The sequence below is a fragment of the Suricata suricatta genome, chromosome 6 (genome assembly GCF_006229205.1).
Source record: "Suricata suricatta isolate VVHF042 chromosome 6, meerkat_22Aug2017_6uvM2_HiC, whole genome shotgun sequence".
NCBI lineage: Eukaryota > Metazoa > Chordata > Mammalia > Carnivora > Herpestidae > Suricata > Suricata suricatta.
The window spans coordinates 114656407-114671961 of NC_043705.1; the positions used below are offsets into that span (position 1 = coordinate 114656407).

General features: G+C 39.6%; 1 protein-coding gene across 3 annotated transcripts in view; it reads right to left on the reverse strand.

Moving 5' to 3' along the window:
* NNT (nicotinamide nucleotide transhydrogenase) overlaps positions 1 to 15555 on the reverse strand; it is a 93497-nt gene that overhangs the window by 48564 nt on the left and 29378 nt on the right. For all 3 annotated transcript variants that reach the window (XM_029940920.1, XM_029940919.1, XM_029940922.1), the window contains one exon: positions 14546 to 14733. In XM_029940920.1, coding sequence (XP_029796780.1) covers positions 14546 to 14733 — 188 coding nt within the window. The remainder of the gene's footprint in view (positions 1 to 14545; positions 14734 to 15555) is intronic.

The window sequence follows — 15555 nt, forward strand, 5'->3', positions numbered from 1 at the left end:
CACACACACACACACACACACTTGCATCTTAACAAAAATAATATTCGGTACATATTGTCACTCTGCAATTCAATCACTTTTGAAAGGATAGGATATTCTTTCACATAATTTATTTGATGTATAGACAAATAAATAGAGGATGAGTTAAAATTTAAGTGACAGAGGAATATTTCAGATATATTATTATAAGTAAAAAGCACACAACTAAATAGTATGTATAGACTACTTCCATTTGGTTAAAAAAATTCATATATACATTTATGAGTGTTTCATATATATTTATATGCATATATAGACTATAAAATACTACATACCCTATACAGTTTCTAGTAAATTCTATATAGTACCACATTTAGCCATACCAGGATATCTTTGAATGCTAAGAATATTTTCTTCTTTGTGCTTTTCTTTCTCTAAAAGAGCTAGTTTCAATTTGGGCACCTGGGTGGCTCGGTCGGTTAAGGGTCCAACTCTTGAGCTGGTTTCAGGTCATGATCTCATGGTTAGGGAGTTTGAGCCCCGCACTGGGCTCTGTACTGACGGCGTGGAGGCTTCCTGGGATTCTCTCTTCCCTTTCTCTGTTCCTCCCCTGCTCATGCTCTCTCTCAAAATAAATAAATAAACCTAAAAAAATTTAAGAGCTAGTTTTAATTTTATATTTGAAAAATCAATAAAGGCTACAGGGAATACAATGATGAATAGAACAGTACAGCTGGCTTTTAAGCATTCACATGTGGATTATTTTTTTTTATTTCTGAAAAGTATAGAAATGAAAATTGAAAACAGAAGGGAAAAAAACAGAGCCAAAAGAGGAGCAGGGTAATACATAAAAGTTCCAAATGAGCAAATCCTCAAAAGAATAGTTCAAGAGGAGGAAAGACTGAGAAGGGAATTTCAAAATACTATCTTACCCTGATGGCCTCCTAGGGTAAAAATGTAATACATGATAATGTGGCATTACAAAACATAAGGAACAAAAGGAATAAGATGTTTAGTTAGATATGGGGAAGGGGGTGAATCTACTATCAGACTTCAAGCTAAACTTTAAACTCTACAGATCAGAATGAATTATAAGAAAATCAACCCTTGGGGTGCCTAGCTGGCTCAGTAGAAAGAGCATAATATGACTCTCGATCTTGAGGTCATGAGTTCGAGTCCCACAGTGGGTATAGAGATCACTCAAAATAAATGAAATTTTTAAAAAGAGAATTAAGCCATAAAGGAAATGAGAAAAAAAGAAAAAAAAACTTTTGGGGAATATCTCTCTAGTCTTTGGATTAAAAAGTATTTTTTTTGGATGCCTGGGTGACACAGTCAGTTAAATATCGGACTCTTGATATTGGCTCAGGTCATGATTTTGCAGATTGTGGGATCAAGCCCCACAGCGGGCTCCCCTAGCTACAGCACATAGCCTGCTTGGGATTCTTTCTCTCCCTCTCTCTGCCCCTCCCCTGCCTCCAAGCATGTGCTTCCTCATGTTCTCTTTCTCTCTCAAAATAAAGAAATAAACTTTAAAAAAATATTTCTTAAAGCAATGGGGAAAACATCAATAGGTTTAAACGTGAAAAATGTATATATTATGGTCCTCAAAAATAAGTATGACAAAAGTATATTAAAAAGCTCCCAGAAGCGAAATAAGTGATTTAGAGAAGGATAGATACCATATGGTTGCATTCATAGGTCTAACAGGAGAGACCTGGCAGGGGACCATGGGGAGAGGAAGTGGGAAAGAGAGTGGGGGAGAGTGAGGGACACAGATCAAGGGAGACTACTGAATACCGAAAACGAACCATGGACTGAAGGGGGAGGGGCAGGGAGGGAGGGGGTGATGGTCATGGTGGGGGGCACTTGTGGGGAGAAGCACTGGGTGTTATATGGAAACCAATATGACAATAAACTATTAAAAAAATACTCCCAGAAATTTAAATAAAAACAAAATGCTAAGATCCTAATACATGAACAACAAATACAAATGCTCAATTCTAAGAGAAATGATAACAACTGAATTTTTTTTTAAATGTTCACCCTCCGGACGTCTGGGTGGCTTAGTCAGTTGAGTGAATAATTCGTGGTTTCAGCTCAGGACACAATCTCACCATTTGTGAGTTCGAGCTCCCCTTGGGTTTAGCACTAACAGTGTGGAGCCTGCTTGGTATTCATGCTTTCTCCTCACTTTCTGCCCTTCCCCTGCTCACATCCTCTCTCTCTCACTCTCTTTCTCTCTTGAAATAAATAAGTAAACTTAAAAAAAATTCACCCTCATAATGAATCAAAGAAATATGAGTTACAGAAAGAGAGATACTTTTTTTTTTTTTTGACTCTCAAACTGACAGAGTCAAAAAATCATAATGGGGGGACCTGGCTGGCTCACTCAAGAGCATGCCACTCAGGATCTCGGGGTTGTAAGTTCAAGTCCCACATTGGGTGTAAAGATTACTTAAAAATAAAATCTTTGGGGCGCCTGGGTGGCTCAGTCGGTTGGGCCTCCGGCTTCGGTTCAGGTCAGATCTCACGTTCGTGGGTTCGAACCTCGCGTCGGGCTCTGTGCTGACAGCTAGCTCAGAGCCTGGAGCCTGCTTCTGATTCTGTGTCTCCCTCTCTCTCTGACCCTCCCCCTTTCATGCTCTGTCTCTCTCTGTATTAAAAATAAATAAAAAGCATTTAAAAAAATTTAAAAATAAAATCTTTTTTTAAGAAGTCATAATGTTGAAATGAAACAAGGAACAAGATGATCTATTTATGAGATTATGGACTGCACAAGTATCAGGAAAGCATAGTTTACAAACATGTATCAACTGGCCAAAAATGTTGATATCCGTTCATCCAGTAACCCTACGTCTAAGATTTGATTAATCTTGGAGAAATAAATGAAAATATACACACTAGAATGACAACAGAAAAAAAGGTTAGACCATTATTTTTAATTGGCAAAAACTGGAATTAAATGAAAAGCCCAACTTTTGGGGAACCATTAAATAAAATACGGTACATTCAAACAAGAAAATGCTACAAAACCATTAAAATATATTTACAAAGATTTCTTAATGACTGATCATAGTATATCAAGGGGAAATTTATGATATAGTTTATTATATGTAGAAAATGAGAAAGATATTGTATCCTGATCTAACAGGATTAAAATGCATGGAATAAAGAATGAAAGGAAATGATACAATGTTAATAGTATTTTTCACTAAGTAGAGAGATGATGGATGATCTTTATTTTCTACTTTGTATTTTCTGCATTTCCAAAAGTCACATACTATTTTTATTTAAAAACAATAAAATAAAATACTCCTGTATAATCACAACCAGTTTCTTCTTTATGTTGAAGACATAGGTTCGGAGTTGTACTAGAAAATTAAAATAACTTAGAAATGCCATCAGACCAAATCTATTTACTTACCAACGAAAAGGTTTCACTCAACGTGATGTCCCTCCCTGCTACAGCAAATGAAGCTACAGAGTTCGGACAGCCTTTCAAAGAGTGCTTCTGAAACACTTACAAAGTGAGTCAGAGACTAGGGATGAATAACAAACAGGAAGATTTTTACAATATAAAACAGAGAATCTATTCAATGTTTAATACAAATCTTATAAACATAAAGAGATGTCCCATATACTGCAGAGATAGTATGGCATAGATTTTAGATACAAGAATAAATGGTGAAGTGATCAGATGTTTTAAGACATAACTGTAGAAGATGTCAGAAGAATTAATAAGAGAAGGCAGGGGCACCTGGGTGGCTCAGTCAGTTAAGCATCCAACTCTTGATTTTGGCTCAGATCATGATCTCATGGTTAGTGGGTTTGAGTCCCTCATTAGGCTCTGCTGACAGCAAGGAACCTGCTTGGATTCTCTTTCCCTCACACTCGGACCCTACCCCACTCTTGCTGTCTCTTGCTCTTGCTCTCTCAAAATAAATAAACTTGAAAAAGAAAAAGGCAGATAAGAGGTATATTTATTTGTTTTGAGGTCAACACAATTGGGCTTTCCCCTTTTGATTGTTCATTTCTTTTAATTTTATACTTTTATCTGCCAAAGAGGAAATATACAAATAAACTGAAATTTGTATAATTTCTCTAACCACCTTCCTCCAAAACAACAACAAAAATCAATATGATAGAAAAAAATCAACAAGTGAATTTTTTAAGATGTATTTCCTAGCACAATGCATGCTATGGGTGAAAGATTTGGCATGATGTACAACCTCATGAAATATTTCTTGGTGCCTTCTGGTTCTTGGACATTAAGTTCTCTGGTAAGATTCCTCAGCTCCCTCCCAACTGGGAGTCTATTTTCATACTGTAGCCAAAACATTGGTAGGACATCATGCACTCAAAGTCATCGTTCAAATATGCATTCATTTATTCACTCAACTAGTATTTGGTGCTGACCATGTGCAGGCTGGATAGGGAGGAAAATTTTCCTTACAGCTCTGAGGACTAATATTTTAGGACTAAAAGAGGCTATATTCAGAGGTCAGTAAACAGCTTTATTTTCCAAAATAGCTGAGGTATTTAACAAAGCAGTCATCTAAAAATCTGTATAGTTTCCCAAGTGCATGGTCATTATTTAGGGTGAGCAGGGATTGCACAGATGAGTGTAAGGTATCCATGAATTTCTGTGTACACCAAGAATTGACTATAGACTGAAAACATGCCTCACGTGTGCACTGTTTCTAGATGTATGCATGTATGGCTATGATCCACACAAATTCATTCTTAAATATGACTGAATTCATAGTTCAAGAATTCATAGAATTCTTTCCATACTATGTATTTTTTCATTAAACAAATAATAATATGAAGTTGTAAAAGTTTTAAAGCTAGAAACTTCTAGAAGAAATTGCTCCTTTCTAAAAACAGCTTTCAGGCTGTGGCTCAGTCACAAGATCATGAGCTTGAGTCCCATGTTGGATATAGAGATGACTTTAAAAAAGAGAGGAAAAAAATAGTTTTAACAACTATGGCTACACAGCAAAAGAATCATTGGCCTTTCTGTAGCACTAATTAAAAAAAAGAGTGATTGAATTTAAATACCAATGGATAAAGATTTACCAGAAAGTTTTACAATACATTATACCTCATTAAATGAATCAGGCCTAACATAATCATCTGAAATCAATAAATTCTCAGATTCTACCTTACTAGGAAAAGAATTAAGCCCTCAGACAACTTTAACCACACCAAAAACAAAAACAAAAAAAACAAAACAAAACAAAAAAAACCCTCAAAACAAAATGAAACAAAAAAACCATTAAGAGGAAACCACTAAAAATATTAAGAACAAGACACCAAAATTAAACGGGTTTACCACAAAATTTTATAATGATTTCAAAGAGCATTTAGCATTATTTACTGGGATTATTCCATAGCATGTAATCAGATGGGGAAATTTCTAGCTTCCTGGACTCCTGGCCGTAAGGAATCAAATTGAGCCTGTCTAGACTCAAGAAAAACTATCTGCTTGAACAAGATCATAGTATATTCAACAACATAGTAGCGAAGAAATTAAAAATAGAAATTCTAGGGAGACTGTGTGGCTCTGTCAGTAAGTATCCGACTCTTGATTTGGGCTCAAGTCATGATCTCTCAGTTCTGAGTTCAAGCCCCACGTCAGGCTCCATGCTGACAGTGCAGAACCTGCTTGAGACTCTCTCTTTGCCCCTCCCCCACTTGCATTCAACTGTACACTCTTTCTCTCTCAAAATAAATAAATAAGCTTTAAAAAAAAAAGAAAAAATACAAATTATAGTATACATTTATCCAAACCAAAATAGATTTCTCATGAATAAGTACTAAGAAAACAAGGATAATTATTAATAGAATGCATTACTACCCATTGACTCAGTGGAAAATACAGATGTAAAGACATTCTGAAGTACAGCATTTACACATAAAGAAATATTATAAGAGAACACAATTTTGCCCTGAGCATTGTTATTTACCCAGTACCCATTTCCTCCTCTTATCTCTACTTTGATTTTCATTTTCTCCACACGGTCCATGAACTTCAGGAGAAATAACCTCAGAAACCACTGCAGGCTGGCCTAGGGATAATCTCATCATATTATTTGTGACCAGTTCAGAAATCCAGATGTGAGCCAAGGGGCATCTCAGTGCCCTGCCCCACGAATTGGTTCAGGAATGAGTGCGAACTCAGTTAAGGCCAATAAAAACAAGGGAAAGTTTACTAAGGGTTTCTGAGAAAGAAGATTCCTTGCTCTTCAAGAGGGAGCCTGACTTGTCTTCCGGATGTCCTATCGTGCAGACGAGAGGCCCCACACCACGGCTGCCTTCTACCACTGAGGGTGAGGGCAGCTGAGAGAGCCAGGCAAGGTGACAGACTGCAGGGAGCACAGCCCCAGCCCCCCTGATGTCAGCACACCTGTCCACCTTATACATGGACTTTCTTCAGATACACAACCTGAGAAATCCCCATTCTTATTTAAAGCAGATTGTGTTGGAACTTCTGCTTCTGGCAGCCAAAGGTTTGCTAATTGATACACACAAAATTTTGGAGTTTCAAAATCACAGATGGGGTAATAAAGCACTCGGTCTTAAGGTATAAAAATGTTACAGAAAAGGACAAAAAATTATATAGATAGATAGATAGATAGATAGATATAGATCGATTGATAGATATGCCTTTGAGAAAAACAGATAACTGGTTAGGTAACAGACAGCAAGTGGCTAGAAAGTGCTGAATATTTGATCCACTGATCCAATGGGTCTGTGATTTTAAAAATTTTTAAAGTTTGTTTGTTTGTTTGTTTGTTTATTTATTTATTTATTTTTGAGCAAGAGAGAGAGTGAGCAAGAGTGCACAAGTTGGGGAAGGGCAGAGAGAGAAAGACATAGAATCTAAAACAGGCTCCAGGCTCTGAGCTATCAGCACAGAGCCTAAAGCAGGGCTCGAACCCATGAACCCTAAGATCATGACCTGAGCCCAAGTGGGATGCTTAACCAACCAAGCCACCCAGACGCCCCTCAGTCTGTGATTTTGGCAGCCTCACGGTGCCCACAGCAACATACTGATTCAACCCCTTCATCTATGTTATCACCGGCTAGGCTATAGACAGCTATGTCCATGAAAAGAGTCTGACCCAAGCAGAGTATTTTATTTGTGAGTTCTATCCATGGAACTAAATAAATTTTTTCTCTGCACAATTAATTATTTGTCTAAGGAACGAGAGAGGAAGTCAGGTCAGCAAAACCTTGGCGTTTACAAACTGAATACTGTGAGATATTTCTAAATGTAATACTTACAAAATAGGATTAGTCAACCACATATTTTAGCAAACTGGAGAAATCCCTAAAGATTTGTTTGAAGAAAAAAAAAACTAAAAACAAGCTTTTAGCTAATAAAGAACATTTATTAAAAAATTTTAAGAATCATCTTAATAATTTACCTCCCATAGCTACAAAATTTTGTGTAAATAAAAATCATAATTAGTCAAGATGTTACCATGGTTTTTTAAATGATGGGAATTCTTAAAACACTAAAACAGTCTACCAAGCTTAAATGGTAACACAAACAAGAAATGTATAATATTTTTATATAAATTATAACATTCTTTGTGTCCCTTCCAATGCATGTTTAGCATTTTGCTACCAAAATGCCTTAAAAATTGAAAAAATGAGTATTTATGACACAATCTGATTTAACGTTTTATAAAATAATTAAAAGATTCTTTTTAAATATAGAAATAATGCTATTTATTTCCCATGTTACTCAACTTAGGTCAGAATGAGATTGACAAAAGAGCCTTAAAGAAATGCATATCTTCAGAAAATTCCATTTTTCAGGGACTATCTTAGGCATTCCATATAATCCTGAGAATGTCTAGACTTTCTATTAACAGTCCGTAAGTTCTCAGGCCTGAATACCATGTGCAAGACCAGGCATCATCCATAGCAGGAAAGTGAATGATGCTAATGCTCTCTCTGCCCTGAGCCTGACACAGGAGCTTTTTCTTCATCTGTTCAATAAATCAGCTCTGGGAGATCAAAATGTTTACCCCCTTTTCAGAGATGAGGAATCTGAGATTCAGAGAGACACATCAGCTCTCAAGCCATGAAACTGGAATGTGAATCTACTCTATGTGGCTCTAAATCCAAGATCTGATCTCCAGTGAATACATTAAACATAAGCAGATAAAATTACAAAGTAAGAAGAAGGTGGGGCGCCTGGGTGGCTCAGTCAATTGAACATCCAACTTCAGGTCAGGTCATGATCTCACAGTTCGTGGGTTCAAACCCCCAATTGGGCTCTGTGCAGACCACTAGCTCAGAGCCTGGAGCCTGCTTCAGATTCTGTCTCTCTTTTTCTCTCTGCCCCTCCCATGTTCACACTCTGTCTCTCTCTGTCTCTCAAACATAAATAAATGTAAAAAAAAAATGTTTTTTAAAAGAAACATGAAAAGGAAAAAGCTTTAGCCGTTCATCAAAATCTGTGTTTGTTATGGGCTGAACTGTGTCCACAGAAACTTTATATGTTGAGATCCTAACCCCTTATTACCTTAAAATATGATGATATTGGGAGATTGGACCTTTAAATGCGGCCCTTGGGGTGGGTCCTAATCCAATCTGACTGATATCCTTAAAAGAAGAAATATGGATAAAAAAAAGAGATGCCAAAAAAACAGGAAGACAGAGCAGGAAGAAGCCCATCTACAAGCCAGAGAGAGACCTCAGAAGAAATCAAACCTGCCCACACCTTGACCTGCAACCTCCAGCCTCCAGAACTGTGAGAAAATAAATTTCTGTTGTTTAATCTGGGATTTTGTTAAAGCAGCCTTAGCAAACAAATACAATGTTTTATTATTCCTAGGCGCATGGCTAGGCAACAGTCCCCAGCTTCCTCCACGGTTAGGTTTGGCCATGTGACTAAGTCTCAGCAAAAGAAATGTGAGTGGGAATGGTATGTGCCATTTCTAGGCACCCCAAGCGCATTCCTCTATGTCCCCTCGCCTCAGGCTGGCTGGAGGAGACACAGTGCCTACAGTGATCTTCAGAGCCTCATCGTGATGATGGTGGCACTGTCAACCCTCCATCCCCAGATGACCAGGTGAAGGAGAGATGCCCCCATGTGCCAACCACCATGACTGTTAACTGAGCATGAAAAATCTCTATAACGTCTGAGCTTTTGCGGTGATTTGTTGCGGCAGCTAGACCACCGTAACACGGAGGCACAAGAAAGTACAGGGAACATGGAAGAACGTGGAAAGAAGGAAACACAGAAACACATGCGGTAGGCAGGACTAGCTGTTAGCAGCAACTCCGGAGGGTGCTGCTTTCCCAGAGGTGGCTGCAGCCTCCCGATCCTTTTCACGTCAGGGACTGCCAGGAAGGGGAACACAATTTCCAATCTTGCAACATATGCTGGGAGAAATAACAGACCAAACCAGAATACAATTCTGTACCATAAATTTTCCTCAGGAACGTTTGTTAATTTGGCCCAATAACTCACTAAGTGTGCTCAAACACACTCTAAGAAGTCATGACTGATAAATGGTAACGGGACACTCCCGGTCCTGGCGTCTTCCTCTTGATGACAAGTTGTCCTGCCCGTGTTGAAAGCTACCAAGAGGTGTGTAGACAGCCTGTGGTTACCAACCCTTGATGTTGCAACATTTAAGCGTTTCTCTCTGTCCTTCAAAATTCTGAAAACACATGAAACTTTGTGGAAGTTAATATTACAAATTCCATACAGTCATACAATACATTTGAGGGAGGGGAGGGTGACAGATGAATCAGATTAGTCAATTAAAAACACAATAAATAATTCAAGAAAAGCGAGAAACGACTGATCTATATGTTTTGCCCTCTAAGATCATCATTCTTACAGAGAAGGAAAAGAACACTCTGAACAATAAACCTTTACTTTAAGCAAAAACTTCATAGAGTCGTCAAAGCCATGCAATCTTTGTGGAATTTCACCCATGACGAGTGTTATCACTTGTATCGGTTATTCCCCTGCTTGAAATAACAAGTGTGAACATGACTGTGAAAAATTATTCTTTTGTACTACTCTACTTCTGCTCTTTGTGAAAGACAGATTTCAAAAAGTCAAAAGTATGGAGCGCCTGGGTGGCTCAGTCAGTTAAGCATCCAGCATTGGCTCAGGTCATGATCTCACGGTTCGTGAGTTCGAGCCCCACATCGGGCTCTGTGCTGACAGCTTAGAGCGTGGAGCCTGCTTCAGATTCTGTGTTTCCCTCTCTCTTCGACCCTCCCCTGCTCGTGTTGTCTTTGTCTCTCAAAAATTAAAAAAAAAACTTAAAAAATAAAAAAATAAAAAGTCAAAAGTAATGTCAGATGAAGAACCAATGGTGATTTTCCAATGAGATCGCAAGATCTCTCCAGTTTGGGGAGATATGCCTAAGACCTTTGCTTACCAGGGAAAACACCCTCCTCCCCCACTGCAAATTTTCCAGAGTTATATAAAGTTACCATGAGCGTCCTTTGAGGGGTATATTCTACAGACCCCATCTAGTGTAGATAAGAAGTATTGTTACCATAATCTGGATTGTGCCTAAAAAGAGGACCAAGTATATATGGCCTGAGATATTATAATTTATAATCAAGCAATGAGAATCTTCCTTCCTGGCTGGGAGATACTTTCTAACTCCAAGACAGACCTACTACTTCCTAAGTCTATCTCCTGAGAGGCCTAGCTCACGACCTCAAATTGCAAACCTGTTAAGATCCTAGTTTTGAAAGTTTAAGAAAGCAAGGTTTCCAGTCTTAGGTTAGCCTCTGCAGTATTCCCATCCAAAAATAAGCCAACAGAGTGTTCTCTCTCTCATTCCTTGGATAGCACTGGAAAAATAAGAGACTGTACCACCAAAGACCTAAGGAAGGCATCCAGGATTATTAGTTCGGCAACTTTTGCTGAACCGCAGCTGTACGCAGGGCCCTGCAATAAGCACCCACCACCGGACCCCAGTCGTACACAGGGCCCTGTGGTAAGCACCCACCATGACAGAAAGAAGCCGAACATGTGCTGTGTGGGGCCACTAAGGAGCGACGGGACCGGGAACCACAGGGAATCCGTGGCACAGGCAGAGCACCGTGAGTGCCAAAAGAAGAGTGTTTATGGATGAGCAGGAGAGAGCAGAAACTGTGGAGGAAGTGGTAGCTGGGTTAAGCAGGATTTCAAACATCAGGGAAGGGCAGCTATAGCATTCCAAAGAGAAGGAACAACATGTGCAAAGGCCTGAAAGTCCGTGGCCTATTTGAAACAATAATAGCAGCCAGCATGACTGAAATTAGGCCCAGAGAGTAAGAAATTAGTTTAACATGAGGCCCAAAGGCTAAATGAGAACTGGAAACTAAAAGGCAACAAATACCTTACCAAGGAGGAAGAACTTGAAGGCATGGTGGGCGGGGCTTGGAAGCCAATCCTGATCACACTCCAGGTGCCTTTGTCCAATGACGCTGGGAACCCCAGTGGCCCAAGTCACTGCCATCATTACTAAACAAAAACCCAGGCTTTCCAGCAGCTACGATTCAATTACAAAACAAGGACAAGGCTGAGAATGGGGTAAAGAGGAGAGCTGGAAAGCCGGAGTAGCTGATGATGTTACAATTTTTTAGTGAGGCGGTCATCAGGAAGGTCTTCAATGGAGAAGTCATTTGTGTCCAAGTAGATGTAGCATGGGCACCACAGAACTCCTCATTCTTACTTGAATTTAGGGGAAATATGCCTAACAAAGAGGTAGTACTAAACCACTGTGATTCCCCCTCACCCTACCCAACCCCTCCCTAACTTACCCATCAAATTTTTTACCTGATTCAGTCTGTTCCTGACGAAATATACCAAGTCTATGGCAAGTCTCTCTAAAAGGGTGCCAGAACAATAAAGATGCTGAAAGATCTCTTGGGTCTCAAACAGTTTAGCAGAAAAGATTGTGAGTACAGCGTGAACATGGCCGGAGGGTGGGGCTGCCTTCCTCTTGAACAGTAGCCTCGAAGGACAAAGAGCTGGCCAGGAAAGCTGGGAGCTGTCCCTTGCGTGCACAGCACCAGAAAACGGGACTGTCAGCCCTATCCTGAAGCGACCTGTGTTAAAGGACACTCTGGCCTTTAACCCTTCACCTGACCCAATCTAGGGACTCCAGAAGATGGCACGAGGCAGCATAATAATTAGTGAGCTACAGAAACATTTCTTTCCACATCCGGTCTACATAAGTACATCACTGTTGTTCTTTCAAGCCCCCAGACTTGAAGGAATGAAAACTTACCAACCCCAGGAGGTTGCTACCTGCAGCTCGCTACCTGCCCGGGTGCCCCTCTCGGTGTTCTAATCCACGGCAGGTCTTCAGAGCGGCCTCCAAGGCACCCGGGTCCTGCCAATCTCAGTTTGCAGGACTTCTGACATTTGATTTAATCCCCTCTGGATCCACTCAAGGAAAACCTGAGAACAGCTTCTGTTCCAAGAGTCTTTCATGAGGTCGACACACCATCAGGTGACCCATGCAAAGTCTCAGGACATAAACCAGTAAACACTCAATGCCAAGGACAGTTTTTCAAAGGGTGTTATGCCTTTATAGAATCGTTTCATCTTTTTGTTTTAAATGTTCATGCTTTATGCTTTCAGGTCTCAGTTCCCCAAGGGATATGAAAGATCTTTAGAAAGATCATCTTCTTCCTTATAATATTAACTTTTCTTTTATATTTTCCTTTTTTTTATTTAAAAAAAAAAGATAACAGAAAGACTAGCCCTCTGAATACCAGCTCTGGGTCAGTCCACTGGTCAAGGACTTTGTCTAACTTAAATGTGCTCCGAGCAGATCACGGCTTCAGAAAAGACAGAGAACAGTAAAGACTCAGTGGAACAGATTAACAAAAGGTCTTTAACAAATCTTCTTTAAGACTATCACACAATTTGACCTTGTACTAAAGTATACTTACTATTAGGAACTTATTTTAAAAAAAAGATATTATTGGGGAGGGGAAGACCCTAAAAGTCAGTATGTGCTTTATATAAAAAGTCTTGAGTTGTATCACTTACTTTGGGATTTATGATCAATAGTAATTCTACATACTACGTCCAAAGTATCCTGTGTCCAATGAGAGTATGACTTGACCAAAACTAGCTTCATGTCCGCATCATTCACTCTATGAGGAAGTGTCTTAGCGCCCTCTACTGGCCACCTGCTATATCTAGTCAGCTCATAGCTCCTCTCCACTGTGCAGCTGACTCCCTTCCAAAGGTCAGATGGTGGCTACAGTAAAGGCCCCATCCCTCCTTCAAAGCCACCTGTGCAGGAGCTGGGCCAGAAGCCACTGCCACACAAGAAAAGAACCAAATCCTTAAATGCCCTCCTGCCACTGCTTGTTCATGAGTCCTATCGCAGCTGGCAGATTCCACAAATAACCGCCCTGAGTCCCCGGCTTGCCTGATCTGCATTCCACCTCCAGTGACCGACCCGCCCTCACTTCTACACTCACAGGGTCCTCTGCGGGCTGAGCCATATCACCAGCCTGTCCAGTCCGCTTCATCTAGCCAGCTCTGGTGAGATGCTGGTTGTCTGGAGAGGACAGCTTACCTACCTGGTATTGCTCAGGTAAACAGGACAGAAAGAAGAGCTTGAAGGACATATTTTCCCCCACAAGCTCATCGATATGATGTCAATCAACTTACTTCCTGTCCTTGCTTGTATGTTACTCGGACTGGGGGGGTTGGAAGAAAATGCCAGAAGATTCCTTTCAGAAAGGAAAATATTAAGAGTTGGCATGGTATTCACCATTCAATAACAGAAGGAAAAGGAAAAAAGAACATAAAAGGTGGGCTGTCTCTTCACTCACAAGTCTTGCTAGATTAAGCTACTCTTCACTGATTAATAAGAGCTTACTGATTTGGCATCAATCATCTATTCAGTGAAGAATATTCTTTAGAAGAGGATGTGGTAAAAGACTGAAAAGTAATTCCTGCCATCAAAGAGCTTACAATTTGGTTGCAAAGACCAAACATGCCAAAAGAAATAATTAAAAAGTGATAAAGTATCATATCCTTTAGTTAAAAATATATACTGGAAATTGCAGAACACACACACACCCACACACACACACACACACGTCTCCTTCTCTTTCTCTCTCAGACATGGAAAAATGGTTAAAATATTAACAATGGTCATCTCTGGTGGAATTTTAGGTTTGTTCTTTTGTTCTTCATATTTTTCAGGCCTGTTTGAATGTCCTACAATAAGAACATAGTATCTTAACAAAGAGAACAGAAAAAAAAAACCAATTTATCAAGGGTATAAGCAGGAAATTGCTTACAAATAGATTTTTGTGTGTAGAATATGATCTATGAACACAGCTGGATAAAAATATGTGGAAAAAACTGAACATTATTAATGATCATTTTTCTCTACAGGCTACAGTGATTTCTGTCTTTTCTGCTGTTTGTATGCTTTCTCAATTCCTAGAAAGTCAATCAATCTTTACTTAAAGAAATTCAAATGTTAAACAACTTTCACCCTCATTTTAAAATATCATCAGCAAGAGTGCCGACCCCGGCACCACGACCTACCCGGAATGAGGGCCGTGCTGATGAGGATGTCCACCTCCTTGCACTGCTGAGCAAAGAGCTTCATCTCCGCTTCGATGAACTCTTTGGACATCTCTTTCGCATATCCTCCTTGTCCCTCGCCAGATTCCTTCAAGTCCACCTCCAAGGGCTCAGCACCAAGAGACTTGAACTGCTCCAAAGCTGCAGCTCTGGGGGTTATTCAGGGGAAAGCAGTGGTTATTTCAGGCCCTTAATACAGAAATCAAGATCATTATTTACATATATATTTGGGGGGCTGGGGGGTTTTTTTAGGTTTTTATTCAAATTCCAGTTAGCTAACGTACAGTGTAATATCAGCTGCAGGTGTACAATACAGTGATTCAACATTTCCATAGAATACCCTGTGCTCATCACAAAAAATGCACTTCCTAATCCCCAGTGCCCATTTCAACCATCCCCCTGCCCACCTCCCCTCTGGTAACCATCAGTTTGTTGTCTATAGTTAACAGCCTATTTCTTGGTTTGCCCCTCCCTCTCTCTCTCTTTTTTTTCCCTTCGCTTGTTTTGTTTCTTAATTCCACATATGAGTGAAGTCATATGATTATTGTCTCTCTCTGACTTATTTCACTTAGCTTAATACAGCTCCATCCATACTGTTGCAAATGACAAGATTTCATTCTTTTCATGGCTGAATAATATTCCATTGTACACCTATACCCCATCTCCTTTATCCATTCATTGGTCAGAACGCACTTGGGCTGTTTCCATAATTTGGCTATTGTAAATAATGCTGTTATAAACGTGAGGTGCATGTATCCCTTGGAATTAGTATTTTTATAGTCTCTGTGTAAATACCTAGTAGTGCAATTGCTGGATCATAGGCTAGTTCTATTTTTAACTTTTTGAGGAACCTCCATACTGTTTTCCACAGTGGCTGCACCAGTTTGCATTCCCACCAACAGTGTAAGAGACTTCCTTTTTCTTCACATCCTTGCCAACACCTGTTGCTTCTTGTGTTGTTGATTTTAGCC